Raw genomic sequence first — 27,421 nt, forward strand, 5'->3', positions numbered from 1 at the left:
CCATTTTTCCAGCCTGACTGATGCGCTACAGGGTCCCTGATAGGACTTCTCATTGGTCTGTAAAGAGATGACTCATTTTAGAGCCCTGGGCCTGTGCCCAATGACCCTCCCACAGGTGACTCAATTTCAAGACAGAAACCACCCCCTGTCCCCTTCCAGACAGAAGGGTCTGACTCAGGATCTGAGTGGCAGCTCACTCTTGAATGTAAAAATATTTAAAAAGTACCTATGACAATGACTAATTTACAGGACTGTGGCAGATGGTGCCAAGACTGGTGACGCATGCTTCACATGCATGAGGTCATACAAACAAAGGCTACAGGCTGGCAGATCTCTGAGTCTCAGTGTCCCCATCTGTAAAATACGGCCTTGGCATCACCTCTTGCTCAGTGTTAGTGAGAGAGAGATGCAGTGAAATAGTGTGAAGAGCACAGGGCCTGGCACAGAATCAGAGAGCTACACACAAGAGAAATTTCTTATGGAAAAATAATTCTATACTAATTTCTATTAGGCACTTACCATGTGCTTTTCTAGGCACTGGGGACAAAGCAAGGAGCAAAAGCAAAAATCTTTGCCCTTTTGGTCCTGGCTGCTGGTGAGGGGCACAATAAACAAAAAAAATAAGTGCAGGCATACCAGGTTTTATTGTGCTTTGTTTTATTGTGCTTTGAAGATATTGCTTTTTTTATAAATTGAAGGCTGTGAACACCTTGCCTCAAGCAAGTCTATAAACACCGTTTTCCCAACAGGCTCAGATGATGCTTAGCATTTTAATTTTTTTAATATATTTGAATTGATTAGGCTATTACAATGGTCTTCTTTATTTAAAGATTTTATTTATTTATTTTTAGAGAGAGGAAAAGGGAAGGAGAAAGAGAGGGAGAGAAACATCAATGTACAGTTGCCTCTCACGCACCACTTCCTGGGGACCTGGCCTGCAACCAGGCATGTGCCCTGACTGGGAATCAAACTGCGACCCTTTGGGTTGAAAGCCCATGCTCAGTCCACTGAGCTTCACCAGCCATGACAGTTGTTCCATTTTTTTTCTCCACTTTATTCCCCTCCACCTTGTATCCCCCATCCCACCATCATTCTCCCACCTTAGTTCATGTGCATGGGACATACATATAAGTTCTTTGGCTTCTCCATTTCCCATACTATTCTTAACATCTCCCTGTCTATTTTGTACCTACCATTTACGCTTATTCCCTGTACCTTCCCCCCCATTCTCTTCCCTCCCCCTCCCCACTGATAACCCTCCATGTGATCTCTATTTCTGTGAATCTGTTCCTGTTCTAGTTGTTTGCTTAGTTCGTTTTTGGTTTTTTTTAGGTTCGGTTATTGATAGTTGTGAGTTTGTTGTCATTTTACTATCCACAGTTTTTTATCTTCTTTTTCTTAGATAAATCCCTTTAACATTTCATATAGCCCTGGCTGGCTGGTGTAGCTCAGTGGATTGAGCACCCGCCTGCAAACCAAAGGGTCATGGTTCTATTCCCAGTCAGGGCACATGCCTGGGTTGCAGGCCAGTTACCAGCAGGGACCATATGAGAGGCAACCACACATTGATGTTTCTCTCCCTCTCTCCTTCCCTTCCCTTCTCTTCTAAAAATAAATAAATAAAATATTTAAAAAACATTTCATATAATAAGGGCTTGGTGATGATGAACTCCTTTAGCCTGACCTTGTCTGGGAAACACTTTATCTGCCCTTCCATTCTAAGGGATAGCTATGCTGGATAGAGTCATCTTGGATGGAGTTCCTTGCCTTTCATGACTTTGAATACTTCTTTCCAGACTCTTCTTGTCTGCAAGATTTCTTTTGAGAAATCAGCTGATGGTCTTATGGGAACTCCTTTGAAGGTAACTGTCTCCTCTTCTCTTGCTGCTTTTAAGATTCTCTCCTTATCTTTAATCTTGGGTGATGTAATGATGATGTGCCTTAGTGTGTGCTTCCTTGGGTCCACCTTCTTTGGGACTTTCTGAGTTTCTTGGACTTCCTGGAAGTCTATTTCCTTTGCTGGATTGGGGAAGTTCTCCTTCATTATTTTTTCAAATAAGTTTTCCATTTCTTCCTCTTTCTCTTCTCCTTCTGGCACCCCTATAATTCGGATTTTGGAACATTTAAAGTTGTCCTGGAGGATCCTAAGCCTCTCCTCATTTTTTTTTTTTAACTCTTGTTTCTTCATTCTGTTCTGGTTGAATGTTTATGTCTTCCTTCTGTTCCAAATCATTGATTTGAGTACTGATTTTCTTCCCTTCACTGTTGGTTCCCTGTACAATTTCCTTTATTTCACTTTGCATACTCTTCATTTTTTCCTCTATTTTGTGACCATACTCAATCATTTTTGTAAGCATCCTGATTACTAGTATTTTGAACTCTGCATCTGATAGGTTTGCTATTTCTTCATCACTTAGTTGTATTTTTTCTGGAGCTTTGATCTGTTCTTTCATTTGGGCCATGTTTTTTTTAGGGGGGGACGGGTCTGGGAGCACCTGTTACATATAAGGGGTGGGTCCTTAAGTATCACCAGGGTGGGGCAACCCATGTCACTGAGTTTTGGTGCCGTCTGTGGGGGTGGGGTCTGAGAGGGAACAATGTTATTTGCTCAGCTCTCCCGGCTTTCAGTCACTTCCCCCACTACCCACAAGCAATTTGGACCCTTTGGTGCTGATTCCCAGGTGGGTGGGTTTGTGAATGTTCTAGGATCCTGTGGGTCTCTCCAGTGAATTATCCTGTGAGGTTGGAAGTTTCTACCTCTGTCTCAATCCCTACAGGTTTTTTTCAGTTAGAGGTTTTGAGGCTTTATTTCCCCATGCTGAACTCTAGGTCGCACAGTCTGTCTCACTCCCAGTTGTTCCTTCTGGTTTATCTGCACATGAATGTGGGACCACCTGCTCCACCTGCCTCCACCTTGCTCAGTCCTCCAGCCACTACCCTACTGAGAGTCCTCTCCAACCCAGCTGCCCCTCTCTGCCCCTCCTGCTGGTCTGGATGAATGTTTCTTCTTTAACTCCTTGGTTGTCAGACTTCTATACAGTTCAATTTTCTGGCAGTTCTGGTTACTTTTTGTTTTTAAATTTGTAATTGTCCTTCTTTTGGTTGTGCAAGGAGGCAAAGTGTATCTATCTATGCCTCCATCTTGGCTGGAAGTCTGGTTAGCATTTTTAATCAATGAAGTATTTTTTAATTAGGGTATGCACATTTTTTAAGACGTAATACTATCACATACTTAATAGAGTACAATATAATGTAAACATAATTTTATATGCATTGGGAAAACAAAACATTTCTTAACTTGCTTTATTGCAATATTCACTTCATTGTGGTGGTCTGGAATGAAACCCACAACATCTCTGTGGTATGCCTGTGTGTTTAATAAGAAGATATATGTTAAAGAGAAAAATAAACCTGAGAAGGGGTTCAGGGAGTGGAAGGAAGATTGTGAGATTAAATAGGGTGGTCAGAGAAGGCTCACTGAAGAGGTGACATTCGAAGACTTGAAGGAGGTGAGGGAGGGAACTATTGGAATATCTGAGGGAGGGGCGCTCCAGGCAGAGGGAACAAACAGTACAAAAGCCCTGTGGTAGAAAATGTCTCAGAGAAATAGTGGAGGCTAGTGGGCAGAATGAGTGAAGGGAAAAGACAGAAGAGATGAGATCTGGAAGGTAACTGGAGCCAGATTACATAGAGTATAGTGAATCATGGTGAGGACTGTGGTGAATGGGATGGGAAACACGGAGTGTTCTGAGCCAAGAATCATAATCTGACTTAGAGAAAATACTCTTACTTCCAGCTCCTCCTTTAACGCCTCAGCCTCAAAAGCAAGTTACATCATCCAGTAGGGTCCAAAAGTTCAGACTTTGGGTTAGGTTGGCCTGAGTTCAAATCTACACAATTTAGATATGTGATCTTGGACTTTGCTTTGCTATGCCTCTGTTTTCCCGACCATGGATGATGATGATCCCTACCTTAAAAGGTATGGGGTATAAAGAGGTAAGTACATTGCGTGGCTCAAAGCAAGTGCACAAATGTATACATTATAAATAAATTAAAATTCCCATAACAAGGGAATTTCCCTTGTTAATTTCCATGAGGGAATTATCATTGCTATATCCTTTTTACAGCTGAAGAAACTGAGGCTCAGAGGAAACAAGTCTGTTGGAGCCAGGATTTGGCTAGGTTATCTTAGCTTCAGAGATAAGGCCCTGGCTTTGCCCCTCATCTAATCTTCCTCTGACCTTAGACAAATTCTTTCACTGCTCTGGGTCTCAACTTCCCTGTTGGTAAAGTGCTTGGCTCTTGTGGAATTGAACACACTTTTTTAAAAAAAAAGATTTTATTTATTTTTAGATAGGGAGAGAGGGAGAGAAACATCAGTGTGTGGTTGCCTCTCGTGCGCCCCCTACGGGGACCTGGCCCGCAACCTAGGCATGAACCAGACAATTGGGAATCAACCAGTGATCCTTCAGTTGACTGGCCGGTGCTCAATCAACTGAGCTACACCAGCCTAGGCTGAACACACATTTTTCGAAACAATCAAATAATATTATGTATCCTTATTTTACAGATGACAAAACTGAGCCCTGGTAGGCAGCGTAAGTCACTCGTTCAAGGTAACACAGCTAGGAAGTGGGAGAGGCGGTTTTGAACACACGTCCGTGGGACTCCCCAATCTTTGGAACATCGTCCCTGCCCTGTGGAAGAAAGGGCCCGCTGTTAGACCCGTCTCCAAGTTGTAAGGAGGCTAAATTGGCCCCTCGAGGGTGTAAGGAGGTTAGCTTAATCGCAGGGATATAGGGAGGGGCCTCACGGCCCCTCAGCTAGAACCCTAGACCCACTCGAGAAGAGTACCAAGTGCTCGGAATCTACGCAGCTCAAGGGAAGGGGGCGGGGACAGGAAAGACCCGCCCCTTACGCTACGTCCTGTTGGGCGGGGCCTCAGGGCTCCCCACCCCGCCCCGCCCCGGAGGGGGAGTATCGGTTAACCACTGCTTGGCCTGGCGGGCTGGAGATCCACGGGCCGGAACCTGCCAGTCGGGGTTCCGCAGCCACACCCCTCGTGGGATTTAAAGGGCCAGGAGGGGACGATTTGGGCCGAAATCCGAACCAAGGGAGCGGGCATGAGGCGCTGCCCGTGCCGGGGGAGTCTGAACGAGGCCGAGGCCGGGAAGCTGCCGGGGTCGACCGGCATGGGGCTGAAGGCGCCGCGAGGGGGGCGGCGGCGGCAGCCCGGGCAGCAGAGACCAGGACCCGGTGCCGGGGGCCCGGCGGGGAGGCCGGAGGGGGGCGGGCCCCAGGCCTGGACCAAGGGGCCCTGCCTTCATTCCGAACGCCAGAGGGCCGGCCTCGGGCCTGAACAGGGGACAGACAGACAGGCTGATCCTGAAGCAGCTGGCCTCGGAGTGGAGACGGAGCAGCCCAGCCAAAAGACGGGGCCAGACAGGTCCAGCCCCAGGACACATCCAGAAAGGAGCAGCCACTGTTCAGAGCTGGAGACAGCCGGGCCCTGGACGGAGACTGGGGCAGATGGATTTTGTATTTATCCACGCAAGTCCAATCTTCAGTGTCAGCCAGAGAGGGCCAGACCCTGGACACAGCCAGGCGTTGATGGGTCATGGACTGAGTTAGAAATACATGGGTCACAGACCCAGCCAGAGAGGTCCAAGCCCTGGGCTGATAACCGGTCTATCTACCAGAAGAGGTCCAGCCTTCGGACTCGGTCAGAGGGGGCCTGTCCCTCAACAGAGCCAAGTGTTGATGGTTCCTGGAGAGAACTGAACATCGATGTCTCCAGAACACAGCAGGATCCTGAAGACCCCTGGGCAGAGTCTTACACTGATGGCTCCCAGATACAACAGGATAGTGAAACAGCCTGGAAACATGTTGGCACTGATGGTTTCCCAACACAACAAACTACTGATGGCTCCTGGGCACAGACTGGCACTGATGGTGCACAGACACAAGAGACTCATGGACCCCAGACAGAACCTGGGACAGACTGCCTTTTGGGGGACCCCAGCCAAGATGGCCCATTAGCAGAACGAGAACCTGGGGAGTTGGTGACTCACCTGTACTCTCACCTGGAGTATAGCTCCATGATCCCTGTGCCCCGCCTCATCATCACTCCTGAAACCCCTGAGCCTGAGGCTCAGCCAGTGGGACCCCTCTCCCAGGTTGAGGTGGGCAGTGGCGGCTTCTCCTCTGCCTCTTCTTTCGACGAGTCTGAGGATGACGTGGTGGCCGGGGGTGGAGGTGCCAGCGACCCCGAGGACAGGTCTGGGGTGAGTGGGACCCATCCTGCCCTTAAGCCACATCCTCTCAGACCCCTTGTTCCCCTGCCTTTGCTTTGAGAAGTTCTCTAACAACTACCAGCAATTTCATCTCCAGACACCTCTTCTATCCACTTACCTCCTCCCTCTGACAGCTGGGTTACTAACCTACTCCAGGTACCCTCCTCCTAATCTTCCTACCCCCTCACCCTCTGCCTCCTCTTTCCCCCTCATCTACTGCGTCCAGTCCTGCAGTCTCAAATGGGTGGCCACTGGCCAACTTCATGCCACCCAGGAATCCTATGATGGTGTGAGTCTGAGTGTATATACACACATTTTTTTTCCAGCAAAGATCTATGACTTCTGTTGGATCCTCTGGACCGGGATGTGTGGCCCCAAAATCTGAAGACCACTAGTTTAGGGGAGTAGAAAAGGTGGACTTTCTACCCCAAATTTCCTAGTCTGGTGCCTGTGGCTGCCTTAAGGTGTTCTGTGCCTTCACCAACTTTAGCCCATTTGCTTTTGTTGGGAGTGAGCCCCCAGCTTTGATCAGATTCACAAAGGGCTGTGTAAACCCAAAATGGTGAGGGACCCCCTGAATGTAACCAGGGATCCTCCAGTCATCACATTGTTCCCCAACTTCCCAGGGGGCCTAGGTATACTCTTGTTTACCTCCTCCATCCTCAGCCCCACCATGGGTGCGGTTCTAGCCTGGTGATTCAGGAGGGTTGGCAGGGCAGGTCCAGGAGAGAGCGAAGATTCAGGTGTGGGAGCCTCCCGCGGGTCTGCCCGATGGGTCTTCCCATTGCTGTGGGGCCCCTGGCTGGAGTCCACCCTGAGCCTTCCTCACCCTGCATGCCTCCCTTAGGTGTGTGCTCACACATGTGGCCACAAATGTGAGAGGCAAACCTGCCTCAGCCTGCCTATGCCGGAGCAAGGGAGTTGACCCGTGGGCTGTCTGCCATTGCCATTCCCTTTGTCTGCTCTCTTACCTCCTTGGCATCTCAGAGCAGCTAAGCTGGAAGTGCGGGGGGGAAAATCCATTCATGCTCAGCCCTGTGTTAACCTCCTTGCTATATTATCTCCTTTAATTCTCACAGCAGCCCTAAGAGGTAGATGCTGTTATCACCTCATTTTATAGATGAGGAGACTGAGGCACAGAGCAGTTAAGACAGGTCTCCAAAGTCACACACCTTGGAAGACACAGAGCTAAGGTTCAGACCCTTACTGAGGCATTTTTCTAAGTGCTTTATATGTGTTAACTCTTTTCCTATGGCAGCACTATGAGGTTGGGATTATTATTACTTCCATTTTACAGATGAGGAAACTGAGGCTCAGAGAGGTAAAGTCACTTGCTCAGTGTTGGCCAAGTCTGATTGGATCCAGAACCGAGGATTCTAATTCAGTTCTGGCTGAGTTTAAAATCCAGTTATTTTTAACCTCCGAGGTGTGCGGATCTGTCCCTAACTTACTTCCCCCCAGGGTCTCCCTCTCTCCAGTATTCTCTCATCCTTCCATAACATTCACGGCCCACCTCTGATAACTTTTGAACTTTGCCTGCTCCAGCGCCTCTGATGATTCCCCAGGGCCTTCCTGATAGCCATCAGGAGTTCAGTCCTGTGTTCAGAGCTTCCTGTCTCCAGGCCTCTTACCATGTTCAGCTTCCCTTTACCTCCCACCCCACTATTGTAACAAAGCCGGAGTACACACTGTTCCTCGAACACCCTGCGCCATCCTGCCTCCACGCATTGCTCAAGCTGCTTGCTGCGGAGAATAGTCCTGCTTCTGTCTCTTCATTTTGAAATTCCATTTGACCTTAAAGGTCCAGCTAGTTTCTTCCTTTCCTCTTTCCTCCTTTCCTTCCTTCTCACATTCATTTCACCCTCCTAATCAGACAACAGACAGTCCCTGAGCCTCTGTTATGTCTGGCGCTATTTTGGCTTTGCTAGGGACAGAGCAGTGATTGAGCTACTGCCCTCATGGAGCTCCCGTGGCCGTGGAGGAGACAGACCTGTCACCAGTCTGTGACAGCTCAGAGCGGTCAGGGCTGAGATGGAAGAAGACCAGGGGGGTGTGAGAGTCCAGAGGAGGTGACTGGCCAGACCTGGGGTATCAGAGGGCTTCATGGAGGAGGGGGCATCATGAGACCATCTGAGGGAGCCCAGATTAGCCATTAGATCTAAGCAAAAAGAGAAGATACTGAATCTGCTTATAATAAAAAAAGGTTTCAACCAACCTCCTTCAATCCAAGCAACATTTTTTGAGTACATTTTGTGTGCTGGTCCATGGGCTGAGACACAGTCCCTGCCCTCAGAGCTTGTTGTCTAGCAGGGGTGTAGTGGGGGTGTGCTGGGTAAGTCCAGGTCAGGGGGGTCAGGCCAAAAGTAGAACTGTACGATTTAGGCAAGTGACTTTACCCCTCTGAGCCTCTGTTTCTTCCTCCGTACAGTCAACAATTCTCCTGGGGTTGTGTGTTTAGGATTAAGTAGGTTATGACACTGAGTCTTTGTCATTAAGCCTGGAATGTTCCAGGTGCTTAGTAAACAGGAACCTTTATTAATCACCTCCTCTCTACTCCCGGCAGCTGGAGGGGGTAGGGAATAAGCTCTTCCTGAATCCTGCAGTTCAACACCATGACTTTGCCTGACCTTTCCACCTCGATTAGATGTCTGCTGGTAGCTGGGCTCTGAGGGGGTGGGCGAGAGTGTGGCCTTGACCCTGGGATGGTGGGGGGTAGGAAGAACAGGCCACACAGCTTCCTTCCCTGGAGATGACCCATTCTCCCTACCTGCTAAGGGCCTGCCCTACGCTTGGAGCGAAGAATGAATTCTGCTCTCTGTGGATGCGCATGCGTGCACCAGAGTCAGACACCCAGTCCCTAGAAGTTCTTGGTTGAGTCAACATGAAACAACTAAATCCTTGTTTCCTGTTTGCTTCCCTGGTTTTCTGTTGCTTTCTCTGTCTCTCTGTTGTTCTCTGCTTCTGTCTTTTTCTTTTTCTGCCATTACTTAGTATCTGTGTCTCCCATTCTGTCTTGTATTTCTCTTTTAGTAACTCTGTGTCTGTCTCTGTTATCCAGAATAGGTCAGGATTTGCTGCAGTAACAAAACCCCAAAACTGAGTGATTTGGAACAACAAAGGATGGTTCTTGTTCACACTTCACAGTGACCGTGGTCTGTGGTGGGCAAGGGGCTGAGGAAGCCTCCATTTCTCTTCCACCCTTTTCACAACAGGGAAAAGAACGTGGAGAGTCACGTGCTGGCTTTAAGGCTTCCACCCAAAAGTGACACTTCTGCTTGTGTGTCCCTGGCCACAGCAAGTCAACACCCCTAAGTATAAGAGAACAGGGACATACCTGTGAGGGGGAGGGCTGGTGAGCAGCTCTCACGACTGCTGCAGTCTCTTTGTCCATGTCCCTCTGTCTCTGTCATCACTCTGTCATCTGTCTCAGTTTCTTTTCTTTCTGTGATTCGGCCTCCATCCATCAACACCTGCCTCTGTCATTGTCCTAGGAAGGTTTGACTCTGTTTTGGGACAGAGATGAGGCTTCCAAGTTTTTGGTGTGTATAATATGCATGGCGGGGAGGATTGAGGGTTGCTTGTTACTGCAACAGAACCTGGCCTATCTTTACTCATTGGAGAAGGGCCGAGAGACTCAGGAAGGAAGTGATGACAGGGAGAAATGGACACTCTTCTCCGCCTTTGTGGAGGCCTCTAGGAGAGCCTGTGATTGCTGGACTAGTGGGCTTGGCTCACCCCAACGAGCCTGGGTGCAGTGCTCCAGGAAGCCCCCTGGCCTTGAAAAGGCTGCAGGTCCACCTTCTTGCTGTCTCCTGGCACTACCTGCATCCCCTTCTCTCCCTGGACTCATCTTGACCCTACCCTGCTCTGCCCCACACAGAACAAACCTTGGAAGAAGCTGAAGACAGTTCTGAAGTATTCGCCCTTTGTGGTCTCCTTTAGAAAACACTACCCTTGGGTCCAGCTCTCCGGACATGCTGGTGAGAGCAGGGGGCAGTGGACGGCAGGGTGGACAGGGCTGGGCAGGGATGCCTGGGCTGGGACAGAAAGCTGCAGAGGGGCTTGCTATAGTTCCGTTTCCCCATCTGTAAAATGGGCTTTGTGCAAGTCCCATCTCTTAGGGTTGTTACTGCGAGTGCTTAGTCCTGGGCTGGGCCATTTATACATCAGGGTTGAGGGCTCTTCCCTGTGATTCCAGTGTCGGTGTTGGGGTGTGTGTGTGTGTATGTGTTCTCCACCCTGGAGACAAGTGGGCTGGGTTTACATCCTAGTTCTGCTCTTTATTTGTGGGTGACCCTGGGCAACTTACTTTCCCTCACTGGGCCTCAGTGTCCTTATCTGTAACATGGAGATAATTGTCCCTTCCTTGCAGAGTTAACTGAAGGGTTATTATCAAAATGTATATTGAGACTGAGACATAGGCCCCTCATATATGGAAATTGTTATTCCCTGTCCTTGCCCTGTGTCCAGAGCTCAGGAGGCCCCCGACAACCCACAACTGTAATGTTTTCTCCAGGGCCTGGCACAGCACCTGCTGCACATAGCGGCATAATGCACAGCAGATGCCTCACAGACAGTGTCTTTTGTGAAGGGCTAGATAATAAGTAGACTACTTAGCTCTTTGGTGGCAGTATGAAAGCCGCTGTAGATAATACACAAGTGAGTGCATCTGTGTCCCACTAAGACTTTATTTACAAGAAGGCACAGTGGGCTAGACTCGATGCACCATGCCCACCTGCAGAGAGAGACAGGAGGGGAACCCGTTTGCTTTGTTCATGTGTAGATCTGAGTCAGAGAAAAGGCAAGGCCCCCCCGAAACTGTAAACACAGGCCTGGTATCAATATGTGTCCTAGTTTCTATTACTGAGTTTAAAACCAAACAAGCAAACAGAATGCTCAAAACTTAGTGGTAGGTAAAAACCAAAACTTAGTGATATAAAACTACCATTTTATTACATTCACAGGGTTTGGGGTTGGGGCGTCAGACAGGGCGTGGCAGGGGTGGCTTGTTGCTGCTCCACGATATCTGGGAACTCAGCTGGGCAGGCTGCAGGCTGCAAGCTGGAAACCTTTGGAGGGTCATTCAGTCACTTGCCTGGCGACCGTGGCAGACTGTTGGCTGTGTCTCAGTGGGGACTGCTGGCTGGAAAGCTTACGTGTGGCTTCTCCATGTAGCTGCTTGGGCTTCCTCACACTATGGTGACCTCAAGTAGCAAGATTTCTTAAATAGCAGGTCAAGACTGCAAAGTATCTCTGCCAACACACTGGAAGCTGCACCTCTTTTTATAACCTAGGGGAGAAGAAGGAGATTCCACTTCTTGCTGGGGAATGGAAAAATTCTAGAAGAGTATGTGGAACAGGAATTATTATTGTACCATCTTTTGAAAGTATAATCTGGAAATACAGTCCACCTCAATAAGAATTGTAATTCTAATCTTCACTATGTGCGTGGTCTAGGAAATGCCAGATTTTTAAATTAACTTTGATAGGCCTCAGTCATTAGCAACTGGGACTCCAGGCAGAAGAAAATGCATAACTGCTCTAGCCAGTCCAGCTCTCCACTTAGATCGCACAAAAATTCCCACAGCTGATTCTGAGCACGCAACCCAAAATTACAAAGTAAATGAGGGCACAATCTGCTGTGAAGAGGACTGTGTTTAAACAAAGAGTAGAAATGGGCCCTTGCCTTGTAGCCCCAGTGAAGATTTTGAGAGTCACAGAGAGCGGGAGAAAGTATTGCAGAAGAGTCGGCACAATGGCAGTGGTCAGCCTAATGCCTACAGGAGATAGGGGTGCTCTTGCTCACACAGTTTCTGACCCTCTCACTCACTGTGCTTCTCACAGGGAACTTCCAGGCTGGAGAGGATGGTCGGATTCTAAAGCGTTTCTGTCAGTGTGAGCAGCGCAGCTTGGAGCAGCTGATGAATGACCCCCTGCGGCCTTTCGTGCCAACCTATTATGGCATGGTGCAGAAGGATGGCCAGGCCTTCAACCAGATGGAAGATCTCCTGGCGGACTTCGAGGGCCCTTCCATCATGGACTGCAAGATGGGCAGCAGGTGTGGTCGGGCATAGCCATGAGGCACAGGTGGAGGGTTGGGGTGGGCATTTTTGAAGATAGGGCCAAGTCAGCCTGTAAAGTGGTTGCACAGCCCTGGCTGCTGTGACTCAGTGGACTGAGTGCCAGCCTGCAACCCAAAGGGTCGCCGGTTTGATTCCCAGACAGGGCACATGCCTGGGTTGAGGGCCAGGTTCCCAGCAGAGGGTGCTCTAGAGGGAACCACACATTTCCCTCCCTCTCTTTCTCCCTCCCTCCCCCTCTTTAAAAATAAATAAGTAAAACCTTTAAAGTGGTTGTACACACATTCCTACCAGCAGTGTGTGAGAGTTCCAGTTGTTCCATCTTCTCATCACCACTTGGTATTACCTATCTAATTAATTTTAGCCATTCCAGTGAGTGTTTCATTTTGACTTTATTTCTGGTTCTTTGATGACCAAAGAAGTGTTGAGCATTGATTGGCTATTTGAAAAGTGCCTGTTGGAATATTTTGCCCAATTTCCTCTTGGGCTTTTTTTTTCTCCTACTTCTTTCTTTCTTTATTTTTAGACAGAGGGGAAGGGAGGGAGAGAGAGAGGGATAGAAACATCAATGTGTGGTTGCCTCTCACATGCCCCCTACCAGGGACCTGGTCCACAACCCAGGCGTGTGCCTGCCTGGGAATCAAACCGGCGACCCTTTGGGTTGCAGGCTGGTACTCAGTCCACTGAGCCACACCAACCAGGGCCCTTTTTATTGCATATTTTTCCCATTACTATTTAGTCTCCTATGCCCTTTCCCCCTCTTTCTTCTTCTTTTTTCTTTTTATTGAATTTATTGAGGTGACACTGGTTAACAAAATTATACAGGTTTCAGGTGCACAGTTTCACACCACATCTGCACACTGCATGGTGCCTTCACCACTCCAAGTCAGGTCTCCGTCCATCACCACTTATCCCCACTATACCCTTGTCTTCTTTTTGGTTTCAAATTCTTCATATGTTCTGGGTGCAAGTCCTTTGCTGGAGATGCACATATACCTACACACACATCTCCAACCTCCCATTTCACTCTCTTAATATTGTCTTTTGATAACATAGTACTTTTAATTTAGTCCAGTTTGTCAATTTTTTTCACTATGGTTAGTAGCTTAGTGTTTAGGAAATGCCTACTTTGTCCCATTCTCTGTGTCCCAGGACCTACCTGGAGGAGGAGCTGGTGAAGGCTCGAGAATGGCCCCGGCCCCGGAAGGACATGTATGAGAAGATGGTGGCTGTGGACCCTGGGGCCCCCACCCCTGAGGAGCATGCCCAGGGGGCCGTCACCAAGCCTCGCTACATGCAGTGGAGGGAGACCGTGAGCTCGACCTCCACCCTGGGCTTCCGGATTGAGGGTATCAAGGTGAGGTCCAGGAGCTGCTAGCCTGTCACTAGAGGTCTGGGCACTAGGCCTAGGCAGGGCTTCTTGGGGAGCAGGGGTGTCAGGGAAACTGGACAAAAGCAAGATCTGGAGGGAGCGCAGGAGACTGCAGAGGATGACAAGATTGGGCCAAAAAGGTCTGCTTCCCTCATCCCCACATCCATCAGCGACCGAGTTTTGTTTCTCTCTCTGAGCACCCCAATTCCATCTTTTTCCCTCCCTTCGGCCCTGTCCGGGCCTGGCTCCATCTTCTCTTCCCCAGCTTCCTCAGTTGCATCATCCAGTACAGCAGCTAGAGCGGGACCCCTTCCCCCTTATGGAGAAAGATTTTTCCTTCCTTCCTTCCTTCTTTAGAAAAAATTTTTGTATTGATTCTAGAGATGGGGGAAGGGAGGGAGAAAGAGAGAGAGAGAAACATCAATTGGTTGCCTCCTGCACACGCCCTGACTGGGGACTGACATGGGCATGTGCCCTGACTAGGTGTCAAACCTGTGACCTTTTGGAAACCAGCCAGGGTGCTTGCATTCTTTTTGTAAATTAAATCTAATTGTTTGAATAAGTATTCACACTGTTCAAAAGTCAAAATAATATTATAAAAGGGGGTATAGGAAAAATCTATCCCCCAACCCTGCTGGTGTCATTCCCATTCTGTCCCTTTGCCCCTCCCTGACAGGGCACCGCTCTATCAGCGTCTTACATTTCTTCCTGCAGATACACACAGCTGCATTGCATGTCCCCACATTTCCTCCCTTTCTTACCCAAAGGGCAGCATTGTCCTAGAGAGTTTTCTATATCATTCCATAGAGTCTCTTTTCTTTACTTTTTCCCTTTCTTCCTCCCTCCCTCCCTCCTTCCCTTCCCCCCTCCTTTTTCCTTCCTCCCTCCCTCCCTTCCCACCTCCCTTCCCACCTCCCTTCCTTCCTTCCTTCCTTCCTTCCTTCCTTCCTTCCTTCCCTTTCTTTCATTCTTTCTTTCAACTGCAATAGCTCTTTGTGGATATGCCACAGTGCCCTATTGATGGCTACCTGGATTGTTTCCATGTTTTCCATTACAAAAACATCTCAGTGGCGCAGTTTACAAGTGTGGAGGTTTAGCTGTGGACCAGACTCCCAGAAGCAGGACTACTAGATCAAATATGAAGTGTGTTGGGAATGTTGCTAGAGAGTGCCACACCCCTTCTGTAGGTGCTGTACCACTGTGCTTCCCACCAGCAATGTATGAGGGGTCCTGTTTCCCCACAGCCTCGCTGGATATAAGTTGTTTATCCAGCTATGTCATTCTCCTATTCGAAACCCCTCCATGGCTCCCTAGGGCCCTCAAGAGACGTTTCCTGGCCTAGAGGGCCCTCCAGGGTCTAGCCTCATCTTTCATCCCTCTCTTCCTCCCTGCCCACCTTCAGGCCGCAGTGAAGGACTTCATTTCCTTGAAAGGGTCCTGTTCCCCTGGTTGGCTCCGAGTCTTTTCCTGTCTCCTTTTAAATTTCACTTCCTCCAGGAAGCCCTTCCTACTAGATGAGAACCCTGTCTTTACCTCCTCATAACTTCCTGTACTCCTTCATTATTCTTATCTCCTTTCATGATGTTCTTGTTCAGTATCTGCTCCCTCATCTGACTGTGTCTGTCCTGTTACCTCCATGTTAGCAGTGACCAGCTGATACAGCACAGTTGTGTGACTCAGGTGGCTCTCTGTGCCCCTCTCAGACATGAAAAAGAACATTAGTCTCATTTACTGAGTGCTTGCTTGCTATGTGCCAAGCACTGTGCTATGCATTCTACATACCCAATGTCCTCTCATCCCCACACCAGCTTTTAGCAAGTAGATACCAACACAATCCCCGTCTTTCACACAAGGAAACTGAGGTTGAGTCAGGTGAAGTGACTCACTTAATGCCACCCAGCTTGGAAGTAGCAGAGTCACAATGCAAAGCCACATTCACCCCCTTCCAGAGCCCACTTGGCTAGACTGGCTCAAGCAGGGGGTTCAAGGTTAGACTTGGAAGGACTAGCTGCTCAGAGTGTGCTTTGGGACTGGGTTGATCTGAGCTGGGCAGGTGGGTTGGTTTCTGCTGAACAGCAAGTGAGTATGGAGGCAGGTAGGTGGCCCAAGAGGTGCCTGAGGCTGGCTGGTGTTGGGCGTGAGAAGGAAAGTGATGACACTATGCCTTCAACCCTTGCTCTGCAGAAAGCCGATGGGACCTGCAACACCAACTTCAAGAAGACACAGGAACTGGAGCAGGTGACAAAGGTGTTGGAGGACTTTGTGGATGGAAACCGTGGAATCCTGGTGAGTGGGACACCCATGTCCCAAATTTAGCAGTTTAGGGCCACCGCCATTGTTGTTGCCCCTGGTGGTGGTCTTTTCCTCAGGGCCGAGGTTGGGTGATACTGGTTGGTGTTGCTCACCATCTGTGGTCACGGGTGGCTTGGCCAGGGCTGGCTAGCCCAGATGGCCCTGCCCACTTGTCTGGTGGTCTTGGATCGTGACTTGGCCACTTGTCTCTCATGATCCAGCAGGCTCACCTGGGCTTGTTCTCACAGTGGAAGCAGCTGGCCAAGAGAATAAGTGAAAATGCAAGGCCTCTTGGTGGCTAAGCCACCATCACTTCTGCTGTGTTTCTTAGCCAGGGCAAGTCATGACCAACCCCACCTTAAAGAGGAGCAGACTCCACCTTTTTAAAATATTTTTAGTGATTTGAGAGAGAGAGAGAAATGTTAATTTGTTGTTCCACTTATTTATGCATTCATTGGTTGATTCTTGTATGTGCCCTAACTGGGTATCAAACCCACAACCTTGGCACATGGGGTGATGCTCTAACCAATTGAGTTACCCAGCCAGGGCCAGACTCCACCTCTGGGTGGGAGGAGCTTCTAGGAAGTATGGGTATTCAGTGACTTACTAATCTTACCCCTGTCTGCACCACCCCAATGTATCCAACCTCCTCTCCCACTTTCCCCACAGCTCCCCTTATCCACCACAGCTGGTATAGGATAAGGCCAGGTCGCAAGGTGGGGAAGGACCCCCAAAGTCCCTATGCTAACCAAGAAACTCTCCCTCTCAAACAGAGAAAGTACGTGGCACGCCTAGAAGAACTTCGTGAAGCTCTGGAGAACTCCCCCTTCTTCAAGACCCATGAGGTGTGAGTCCCGCCACCATGGGAGCAGAGGGCCCTGTGTGTGTGTGAAGTGGGGGTGGGTTGGGGTCCAGGTCACACTGAGGAGAAATTGCTTAAAGAACTAAAGCAATTAAAACGAGACTCCATATTTGGGGGTCTGCTTTTTCACAGTAGGCAGCACAGGGGATTTCAGGGAGGTGGGTCAGTGAGGAGCATGGACTTGAGCCAAGCAGCCTGGGATGAGGTTGGCTCTGCTATGTGACTTCTCAGCTATGTGACCTCTCAGGCCTTGGTTTCCTACTAAGGTGGGAAGGAGCAATGCTACCTTCCTCACAGGGCTGCTGAGGCGTGAGACGAGCAACTGTTGAGTGCCATTTGGAGCATGGAAGTGCATTTAACATCTAGCTCTTTTTTGTTTGTTTTTGAGAGGGAGAGGAAGAAACATTGATTTTTTTTGTCCCCCGTATTTATGCATTCATTGGTTGCGTCTTGTATGTGCTCTGACTGGGAATTGAACCTGCAACCTTGGTGTATCAGGACGATGTTCTGATCAACTGAGCAACCTGGCCAGTGCTAACTCCTGGCTCTTACAGTTACTTTGTAATCATAATTTTTTACAGTTATTGTTATCTGCATACTTTGTTCAGTGCTTCTCTTCCTCACCCTCTCCCTCTTCTGCAGCCTGTTTCTTCAGAAACATTCATCACTCTGGGGCTGTCTCAGAGAGTCTGGCAAGTGGTGATAGCACCCCTTGCATCCTTTCTTCCCCTCCTCTGTACAGGCTCTTCCCACACCCCCACCCAACACCGCCCACCTCCTTCTTCTGGTATCACTGACTTCTGGGAGAGCCCTGATCCGGAAGTCCGGCTGGCCTGGGTTTGGACCCCAGCTCTGCAGGCCTGTCTGCTGGCCTGCAGGATGGGGTCAGGAGCACCTGCTGCCTCCTGGGCCACTTGAAGGTTAAGTGGATTAACAGAGGGAATGCGTGGCCCACAGGAAACCCTCAATGTGTGCCAGCTGTTACCGTCACGTTTCTTATCAAAAGTCACCTTCATTGACCTTGTCACTGCCTTTATGCTTTACAAGTTGCAAAGAGGAGGCCAGTGTTGGGGGGCACACATCTCATCTGTCTTTGTGTTTGGTGTCATCCACTCGGTGACTTACATTTTAAAAGATGAGTTGCCAGCATTTAAAATGTGAGACTTCACACCCAGATCAGGGTTTCCAGTTTCCCTTGGTACATTGGGAGACGTGGTAACACTGGGCCACTTGCCACACCCCAACAGCCCCCCAGAGCGGGGTGGCATCTGCCTCTACTCACAGACACCTGCTTGAGACAGGCACCTGCTCTCGGTCCCTGTCATCTGGGCTCCCTGGCAGCCGTGGGGTTCCAAACCAGGTTAGGAAAAGGGAGGGTTGTGCAAACATGGAGTTAGGTGAAGGCAAGGAAACTACTGTTTCTAATTAGAAAAACAAAACCAACATCTTTGAGGACTGTGGGCATGCCCCACAGGCCCTTGCTAAGTGCACGGATCATGGAATGCTACAGACAACCCCAGCAGGTAGGGCTGTGGTCATCACCTCCGTTCTACAGATGAGGAAACTGAGGCCCAGGGAAAGGAAGCCACTTGCCTGTGGTTACCAGCAGCAATCTGCCAAGGCTGTGTAGTTGCTAACTCTTTCCATGGAGAAGGCGTGAACCACTTTCTTAGTCCCCACGGGGCTCTCCTGACCCATTCGGGATCCTACAGGCATTTGAGTTTGTAACTCAGCTTGAAAATGGATATCAGTTAACATCTGTGCATTTGCTATATTGGCACCCGTTTTAAGTGCTTTGTGTGGATTAATTCATACATATAATATGCCCAGCAACCTTTTAGGTAAATGGTACTATTACTCCATTATTCCCACTTTGTGTATCAGGAGACAGGCACAGAGAAGTTAGGTCATCTGCCCAAGGCATAACAGCCAATGAGTAGCAGAGCCAGGATTTGAACCTAGGCACCTTGTCTCAAGTTCATGCTGTCGCCCACCCTGCTCAGATGCCCCCCTGGGGATGGGACCTTTGTGATGCTTGCTCTGTCCCTAACTGCTGCCTGTCTCCCTGCAGGTGGTGGGCAGCTCCCTTCTCTTTGTGCATGACTGCACTGGCCTGGCCAAGGTTTGGATGATTGACTTTGGCAAGACAGTGGCTCTGCCCGACCACCAGACACTCAGCCACCGGCTGCCTTGGGCTGAGGGTAACCGTGAGGACGGTTACCTCTGGGGCCTGGACAACATGATTCACCTTCTTCAGGGGCTGGCCCAGAGCTGACCCACTTGCCTGCTGCCAGGTTTATTTATTGGATGGTACTCAGCTGGCTGGAGGAGCCCCGAGCTCTGCAGGGGCCTGAGGTCGACCATGGAGGTCCTGACCTCCCAGACAGGAGAGGTGTTGTACACCACCCAAGCCCAGTGTAGAAGATCTGAAGGGCCTTGGAGACCAGGTAGTGTCAGCTCTTTCCTGATACTGGGTTTGTAAGGGCTAGAGAGTCGACGTGACATGGCTGGATCCCACTGAGTAAGAACCAGACTGGGTCCTCTGGCCAGCAAGGAAGATTCCTGAGGTGCTGCTGGAGGCAACAAGTAAACCACACCCTGAAAGAAAACGGTTTGGATGCTGCAGGGTACAGGGTGCCGGCCTGACATGGCTATTACCATATGAATGACTCTAATCACGGCTTGAAGGCCTCCTCCTGCCATCAGCAGGCTCAAGGCCAGGGACCAGGCAGCTGCTTCTGTGGTGCTGGGAGGACCAGATCGCTTTGTGCACAAATGCTGGAGCCAGCGTGTCTGCCTGGAAGCGTTATGGCCCATCACTTGGTCGGGGCCCTTCAAGTACTGACTGGAGGGAGTGACGCCATGGGACTGGCCTGAGAGCTGACGCTGCTCTCCTGCCTCTGCTCCTGGGAGAACTCTGCTGACACCCTGCAGACCAAAACCGCAGCCACATCCCGTGCCAGCTCTGTGACCAGCACAACCTCATTCCTCCTCGGGTGCCACCTCAGCTTCAGGACTTCCCATGTCCTCCCCTTACCCTTTTAGATGCCCTTTATTTTAGCTGAGGTGGCAAGAAGGGCTTTCAGGGGCAGGGGAACCAGCTTGGGTATCAGCACTGCCTTTCTTGGGTAGCCCCCATCCCACCCTCGGCCCCTGCTGTGAGAAGTGCCTGGCTTGAGCCAGATGCTCAGGGTGGGTGGGGCTGCTGTCACCACAGGCTCACAATCTGTCCAAACCAAAGACCCCAGCATCCTGAGGTGCGTGGTGCCCCAACCATGCCCCATTGTTCCTGTAACTGGCCTCCTGGCCCACGGGGCTGAAAAGCACCTCTCGAAGCCAAAGCTCTAACATGGTCTTCCAGCACTTGGGAGGCACACTCGTATTCTATTGACCTTTATATTTATTTATGTAAGTAGTTGTTAGACGGGGCAGTGCTGGGGACCTGGCGGCAACATCCCTGAACTGCCATCCCCTCCGTGACAACTCCCCAGTAAACAGGACGTTCAAAGCCAACTTCATGGAAATTTTTTTTTTCCTTGCATCTGGGGTGTGAGCTCAAAGCACCTAACTTTGAGCCTGGGTAATAGGACAGTGACCGGTTTGGAGTAGAGATGCAGGCTTGGAGTCCTCACTGAGCTGCTCCTCTTGTGCCCGGCTCTGTGCCAGCTCAGGCAGGACAGTGCACGGGAATGCCAAACTGCTAGGGCTGGGAAGTAGGGGCACAGGTGGAGGGCCCAGGGCCAGGGTGGGGGGTTCCTCACTTCTGGTTAGAAACACTAGAAAACCCAAAACACTATTTGTATACTATAGTCTCTAAAGTTCCCTTGTACCACAGACATGGCAGTGACTAAAACACGCCATGATATTCAGATATTCATTCATTAAACGAACCTAAAAATATGTATCTATTTATCTAGGTATCTATGCAGGTACTAACCTGGTTTGAATCCCAACCCTGCCACTTGCCAAGCCAGGTGGCCTTAGCCAATGACTACACTCCTCCAAGCCTGTCTTTCCTCTGTAACGTGGAAAGGACCAAGTACCTTACATACGAGACTCAAGCATGTAATGAGTTAACAAGGGTGACCGGTTGGCACACTCCATTGCTCTCAGATGCATGTCTTTTAAAAAAAACCAGAACACAGAGGGAACCTGTGATGAGTTAAGCTGGTATAGGGGTTCAGAATGAGTCACCCCAAAATGTGCCTCTGTGGTATGTGGGTTGTGAGCTAGGGTAATCAAGACTGAAGGCTCCTCCCCCTGAACTACCTAGAACAGTCTGAATGAGGGGCCTTTCCCATAATGAGATTATCAGACACTTTTCTGACCCATCTACAGAGCAGGGTGAACTAATTGCTCCTATCATCCTGCGGTGACCTTCCTCCCTCTGGGGCCCCAAGGTGAACCTTAGCTCAGAATGGCATGTATACCTCATTTTCCCTGTCTTGGAACCTCTCGTGTATGTGGGGTTCCCATTATGTACGTATTAAATTTGGTTCTTTTCTCGTTAACCGGTCTCACGTAGACTTATTAGACCAGTTGAAGAACCTGAGGGAACAATTACAGATGATCATCAGCAGAGGGCTACAGCAGGTGCACTGGAGTCCTGAAAGGCCAGTAGGGCTGGTGGCAGGAGGTGAGCTGGGGCTGGGAGGTTAGTTCCTATTCTCTGAGCAAAAAGGAACTGCTACAAGCTTCTCTGGAAGGTTGCGAGGAGCCCAAGTTGTTTCTTTTTTGTTCCCTTAGCCCTGACCCCACGTGAACAGGTACTGGCAGGCAGCAAGGTGCCCAGTGAGGAGGCAGATGTCCAGAGAGATGGCGGTTGAGAAGAGGGTGGCCACCAGTGAGAAGCGGTGGATGCAACACTCAGCTGGGGTGGATGGGACTCAGTGTCTAAGCTGTTGTCCCCCCTGGGAGAGGAACCTTGTCTGTCTGGCTTCCGGCTCTAACCCCAGCCCACACAGTCGGTGCCCAACGCAGAGGATGAGGATGGAGGAGTTGGGATGAAGCCCAGGCTTAAGAATGAATAGAGTGTGGGGTACCCTGTGTGAAGGATCTCTCCCTGGAGGCCCATAAGAGACCCAACCCAAGCCCTTGGGTAGTCACACAGAGGAAAACCTGCGGTCTGGGTCCCATCACCCCCCAGTTCAGGGCTGCGGCGGACTGGTGGCTGGAGTCCTACGGTCTGAGGAGCACAGCCTGGCCACAGAGGCCAGCTCGTACTCCACCAGCAGGCACCACATAGGTCTGGCCACCAGTGGCTCGAGAGGGTGAGAAGTCTGTCAGCTGCAGGTTGCTATCCCGGACCTGGTTGTAGTCCCACAGCTGATAATGCCAACTCTTGCCCTGCTTGGCAAGAAGGTAGACTGCTCCCTGTAAGTCTTCCTCCGGAAGCGGTGGTGGCTGACAGGGCATGCCAGGCACAGGGTGAAACAGGCCTGGCAGCTCAGCATCCTCAGCATAGCCGGAGCTTGGCACACACTGCACACCAAGCAGTACCCCTGTGAGAGGGAGAGGCTGTGAGTGGTGGTGCAGCCCTCCAGGGAAGGTGCTGCCGGTCCCCACATGACAGAGAAGTTAATGGGGTCAGCAAGCACACGGTTGGGCTGGGATTTGGAGCCAGGGTGTCTGGTTCCAGAGCTGCAGACACTTTAAGTCCTGCCCCCTACAGCCTGTCAGCACTGGGAGGTGGAGAGCTGACATTAAACAGAGCAAACACTGTCACCCAGTCGTCTCCAGCTACCTAGGAGGAAGATGCTAGGAGTGGAGCCCTCAAGGCCAGAGCCAGGAGGAGGTCCAGCAGAGCCTTGACCTGGGCCACCTGATGCACACGGATCCCTCCTCCTCGCAGGCAGGTGAAATGAGGACAATGCTGGTCACAGCTAATACTTACTGAGATGTGCAATGTGCTAGAGACCACTGTTTTGAGGGTTTTCCATGCTCTGGAACCCTATGAGGAGGGTTCTGTTGTCACCTCAATTTCCAGACAGGCACATGGAAGCCCAGAGTCAGGGCCTGGAAGTGGCAGGACTGAGCCTGGAGTCCAGAACGTTGATCTAAAAATCTGCACTCTGGAACCAGCTCCTACAGTGCCCCGAGGTCTGGCTGGGAGTAGTGAAGGGGAGGAATACAGGCCCAGCAGTCCTGAGCTGGGCTCGTTTGTGGAAACCCCAATTGGCAGACACTGAGGCGCTGCTGCCTGCCAGGTCCCTGCTAAGTACAGCATCCTGTGCGGACAGGGATGGCCCAGTCCTTGTCCCTGCCTCAAGTACTGGGGAGGTCCCAGTGAATACAAGGGTGAGAATGTGAGGAGGGATGATGCAGGGCTGGGGAGATTCAGGGTGAGCACACAGGGACATGGGAGGGGGACTCACCTATGCTCACTGCCCAGTGGGCCTTGTGGCCCTTCCTCTGACATGGCTCGTGGTTGAAGTCTTCATCATAGCTGGTGATGGAGTTAAGGCCAAAGCTGTGGTGTGGCCTTGGGGCTCGCCTTTCCCCACCCCTGTTCCCGTCCTGCCCTGGGATACGGGACGAGCAAGGGATGTCCAGCAACGAGGTGCTGTAGGACACGGTCCCTGTTGGGACCACCTAGGCCACCACGGAGCAGCTCCACTTCGCAGCCCAGTGCCTCCTCAGCCAGCCTGCCCATGTCAGCCACTGTGGGGACACAGCAGATACAATAAGGGATCACTGTGTGCTTGGTACCATTTCAAGGATTCACAGGGGTCGATGCCTCTCATCCTTGCTGTGAACGTCACCTCTTGCACGGATGCAGAAAATGAAGCACAGAGAAGGTAAGCTGTTCATGTAGGACCACACAACAGGAGGTGGCAGAGTTGGGCTGGGACTCCAGGCAGACTTGCTCCAGAGTCTATCTTGTAACACTTGGTGGGGGAAGGGCCTAAGGAATGGAATAAGGCCCTCCCATGTATCTTGTCCCACCCAGCCTCTCTAGTCTATTGCTGGTGAAGAACGCCAGGCTTGTGAGCCTTTTGCACCCAACTCACCGGAGAACATTTCTCCCTGGGCCGTGTAGCCTCTCTCCATGGCCATCTGCACGAGTCTCTCTAGGGGGATGCCACTGGGGGGCACCAGGACAGTGCCTGCCATCCACAGGGCCACCAGCCCACACCTGGGAGAAACAAGCCCAGCCCCTCAGACTCTGAGTCCACGGCCCCCTCTGCCCTGGAAGCTGGAGTGTGGGGAATAGGTTGGCTGCCCCAGGGGAGTTCCGTTCCCCTCTCCCAGGATGGGGAGACAATGCCCTTTCATGGCAGAGAGGCTGGCCAAGTACTGAAGGTGAGGAGAAGGGAGGGTAGAGAGACATGTCCCCTGGGCTTCCAGGATGAGTAGCTGCCAAAGCAGAGTTGGAGACTATGGACCAGGTTCATTTGTTCTCTCACTTGCTCACTGATTCCAACCATTTACTGTGCATGTGCCCAGAACCCTGACCTGGTAAGTTCCCCTTCTCCTTCCATTCCCCTTGTCCTCCCCAGGCTACTGGGATGAGATGAACCCACTCCTCCCACCCTCCTGGGTCCATCCTCAGTAAGCACAGCAAGGTTAAAGGCTTGGGACACATGGCACTCCCAAGGGCTTGGGGTTCCACATCAGGGCACGTACTGAGGGCCTTCTTGGATGAGGGAGGGCAGGTCTGCACAGAAGAGGATCCAACGCAAGTCACTTCTGAAACTGAATCAGAGCCAAAATCAGGTCACACGAGAACCAGTTCCTACAGTGCCCTGAGGTCTGGCTGGGAGTAGTGAAGGGGAGGAATACAGGCCCAGCAGTCCTGAGGCCTGAGCTCGGCTCCGGGCTCAGTCACTGACTTCCTTCACATGACAGGGCACCTCCCTGCCCAGCCTCAATTTCTCATCCTCTCAGTGGGAATGACCCTTCCACCTGCTGCTCCCTATTCCTTCTCCTAATTACTGAAGAGGCAAAGGACAGATGTGCAAGAGCTTTGCAACTAGGGGCCAGTGATTAGAGAAAATTTCTTGGAAGATTGTCTCTATACCCAAACTCCAATTTTCCCCTCTCAAACCTGTTTTGCAGGCTGTTAAATAAGGTGAAAATTCCTTAACTCAGCTTTGACTAAAAACCAGGTAACAAGCTCCAGGCCAAGAGAGCATCTCGATAATGAGCCCCACCCTCCTGCCACTCAGAGTTGCCAGAATTGATCCCAATCAATTCCTCTACCTCCAGGGCACGGGAGGGTCAGGGAGATGTGCTTAATTTCTATTCCAAGGCCAGTGAAAGGGCCAGGCCAGCGAGTGGGGCTGGGGTGGGGGGTACCCTCCTGATGGAATGAGATGACACTGCAGCATGGTGGTTAAAAGTATGGAGCCCCACTCCCAGAGTTCAAACTGGGCTGTTCCTCTGTTAAGCACTGTGGCTAAGTCACTTCACTGCCTTGAGCCTCAGTTTCCTTATCTGGAAAACAGGGTAATAGTTCCTACCTCATGGAATTGCTGAGAGGATTAAATAAATACTTAAAAACAGTGCTGGACATCTATGGTTGGGGCATTTAGGAAAGATTATCAACTTCCCTAGAAAGCTAGAAGTTTCTTATGAATCTGGACTAGTCACTTCTCCCTCTTCCCCTCAGCCAGGCAATTGTTAAGTGGGGTCCACACAGCTCAGTCAGGTCTAGGCCCCTCCCTTCCTGCTCAGGTCCCTGGGTGTTCCAGCTTCCTCCTTGGCCCGCAGGCACCAGTCTCACTACCTCCTCCATTCCCTCGCTGTGCAAAGCCCTCCACAGGACAGTTGCCTTCCTTCACATGGCCCTCCATTCCCTGCTCAACTGTCAAACCCTGTGCTTGTCACTGCCCCTGTTCCGTTAAAGAACATATCTTCATTTCACTCTGGGTCTCTGCACAATGTGGTTACTCACACCCCACAGCTCTGATAACTTGCTCAATAGCATTCAGGGGTCCTCTTCAGGCAGGCCCCACTGATCCCCAGCCTGGGCTGGGCACCCTCTCCGGACTCCCTCATCACTCCCTCTGCCTACTCTTCGCTGTCACCATCTGGTGGAGGGAAGGGCATGTTTTTCTCACTGGACTAGGTGCTTGTGAGGCCAGGATCCTTCTTCATGGCTGAAGCAGTCAGGCTGTCTGACCTTGAGGAAATGGGAAACCCCAAGAGAACATAGAGGAAGAAGCTATGCGGGGACAGGTGGTTCAGTGAGCCCCTGGATGGGTGGGGCAGGGAACACAAACTCTACCGGTCCTTGTGAAGCTTTAGGAGCCTCTTCGTGTCTTCTCTGCTCCCGGCGGGTGGGCCGGCCTTCTCCAAGGCTTGTTTCAGAAGCTGGCTCTTCTCTAGGCCGAAAACATGAGGGGGAGCAGCACCCATGGCAGAGGGTGGAGGTGGCAGTGGTGGTGGTGGGGGAATAAGGGCCTGGAGACTTGAGGAAGAGGGTAGAGAGGCTGAGCCTTGGAGATGTGGGGGTAGGGGAGGTGGGATGATGGGGACCTGGCCTGAAGGGTTTCCTGGAGGATGGATTGGGGGCTCTAAGGGAGAAGAGTATGAAGAAATCATTCTGGAGTCTATGGCATGCGCTGGAAGGAAGAGAAAGAGGATTCTCCAAAATGGATTGGTCTCAGGGATGGAGATTTTGAAAATTTTAGGACAAAGTTCCGGAATTGGGGGACTGAACAAGGGCACTGAAAGGACCAGGGCTAAAATTTGGAACCATGGGAGCAACGATAGGGGCTGACTCAAATCAGTTGGTCTCTGAGAGTTGACAGGGTGGTGTCCTTTAATCCAAAACCAAATTTGTAGTATGCAGTTGGTTTGCCAGCCTGAATGAGGGAAATTGAGTAGGAGTTAATTTATTATCTGAGCTAGATTTGGGAACTTGGAGGTCAGTTTTTGGGATATGATGGCTCACACTGGCGTGAGGCGCTAAGGGTGGGATTTAGAGGCCCAAAGCTAAAGACCAGGTAATAATTTAGGTTGTATTCCAGTCCCCCGCGTTCCCCACCCCATACACCGCAAGCCCGAATCTGTGAGCTGACCTTTAAGTCAGAGATCAAGAGGTCAAAAGGACACCTGGCAGGAAGAATGGCCTAGTTGTGGAGAAGATTCTGGAATCAAGGCGCAACAAGAAAGGCCTGTAGGATAAGGAAGGCTCAGAAATCGAAGGCAGTTGGGATCCAAGATACCGCTGGGATGCGGTATGGAGTTAAAAAGTAAAACGCACCTCCTCTTCCCGCAAAATGGCGGTTGCAGCGTACAACCTCTGCGATTCAAGTAGTAGGGACTCGTGTGCTTGTCCGCCCTTTTAGCGATCACGTGACCGAGAACGCCGCGCGTAGGGGGAGAGGTGGGGCTTCCAAAGGACTGCCTCCGGAAGAGATTGCAGCGTCAAAAGTGCACTCTTCGCGATTGTCCGAGGTCAGAGGCGGGAACCCAGGGCGTCTTTTGATTGGCAAAGTATATGTCGAGATTGATTGGCAAGATCTGGCCCGAGATTTGATTGGCGAAGTCGGGAAAGGTTACTCTGATTGGTCAA

At 50.7% G+C, this 27,421-nt stretch overlaps 2 protein-coding genes across 3 annotated transcripts; one reads left to right on the top strand and one right to left on the bottom strand.

The window, feature by feature from the left end:
* Positions 1-4,980: 4,980 nt before the first annotated feature.
* Positions 4,981-20,695, top strand: ITPKC (inositol-trisphosphate 3-kinase C). Its single transcript, XM_028530266.2, has 8 exons — positions 4,981-6,284; positions 10,174-10,273; positions 12,138-12,351; positions 13,526-13,730; positions 15,930-16,031; positions 16,811-16,882; positions 18,971-20,612; positions 20,644-20,695. Exons 1-7 carry the CDS (start codon positions 5,124-5,126, stop codon positions 19,172-19,174), a joined length of 2,058 nt encoding a protein of 685 aa, XP_028386067.1. The 5' UTR covers positions 4,981-5,123; the 3' UTR covers positions 19,175-20,612; positions 20,644-20,695.
* On the bottom strand, positions 20,435-27,193 carry C12H19orf54 (chromosome 12 C19orf54 homolog). Of its 2 annotated transcripts, XM_028529851.2 has the most exons (8): positions 27,110-27,193; positions 26,925-27,020; positions 26,129-26,708; positions 24,526-24,594; positions 23,910-24,034; positions 23,430-23,559; positions 23,274-23,344; positions 20,435-22,400 (listed from the first exon to the last, which is right to left on the bottom strand). In XM_028529851.2, exons 3-8 carry the CDS (start codon positions 26,443-26,445, stop codon positions 22,078-22,080), a joined length of 1,035 nt encoding a protein of 344 aa, XP_028385652.1. In that variant the 5' UTR covers positions 26,446-26,708; positions 26,925-27,020; positions 27,110-27,193; the 3' UTR covers positions 20,435-22,077. The 2 variants fall into 2 exon arrangements, with proteins under 2 accessions (XP_028385652.1, XP_028385651.1); XM_028529850.2 differs by having other exon boundaries at positions 26,925-27,140.
* Between the last annotated feature and the right edge of the window lie 228 nt (positions 27,194-27,421).

This window comes from Phyllostomus discolor, chromosome 12 (genome assembly GCF_004126475.2).
Source record: "Phyllostomus discolor isolate MPI-MPIP mPhyDis1 chromosome 12, mPhyDis1.pri.v3, whole genome shotgun sequence".
NCBI classification, from domain to species: Eukaryota; Metazoa; Chordata; class Mammalia; order Chiroptera; family Phyllostomidae; genus Phyllostomus; species Phyllostomus discolor.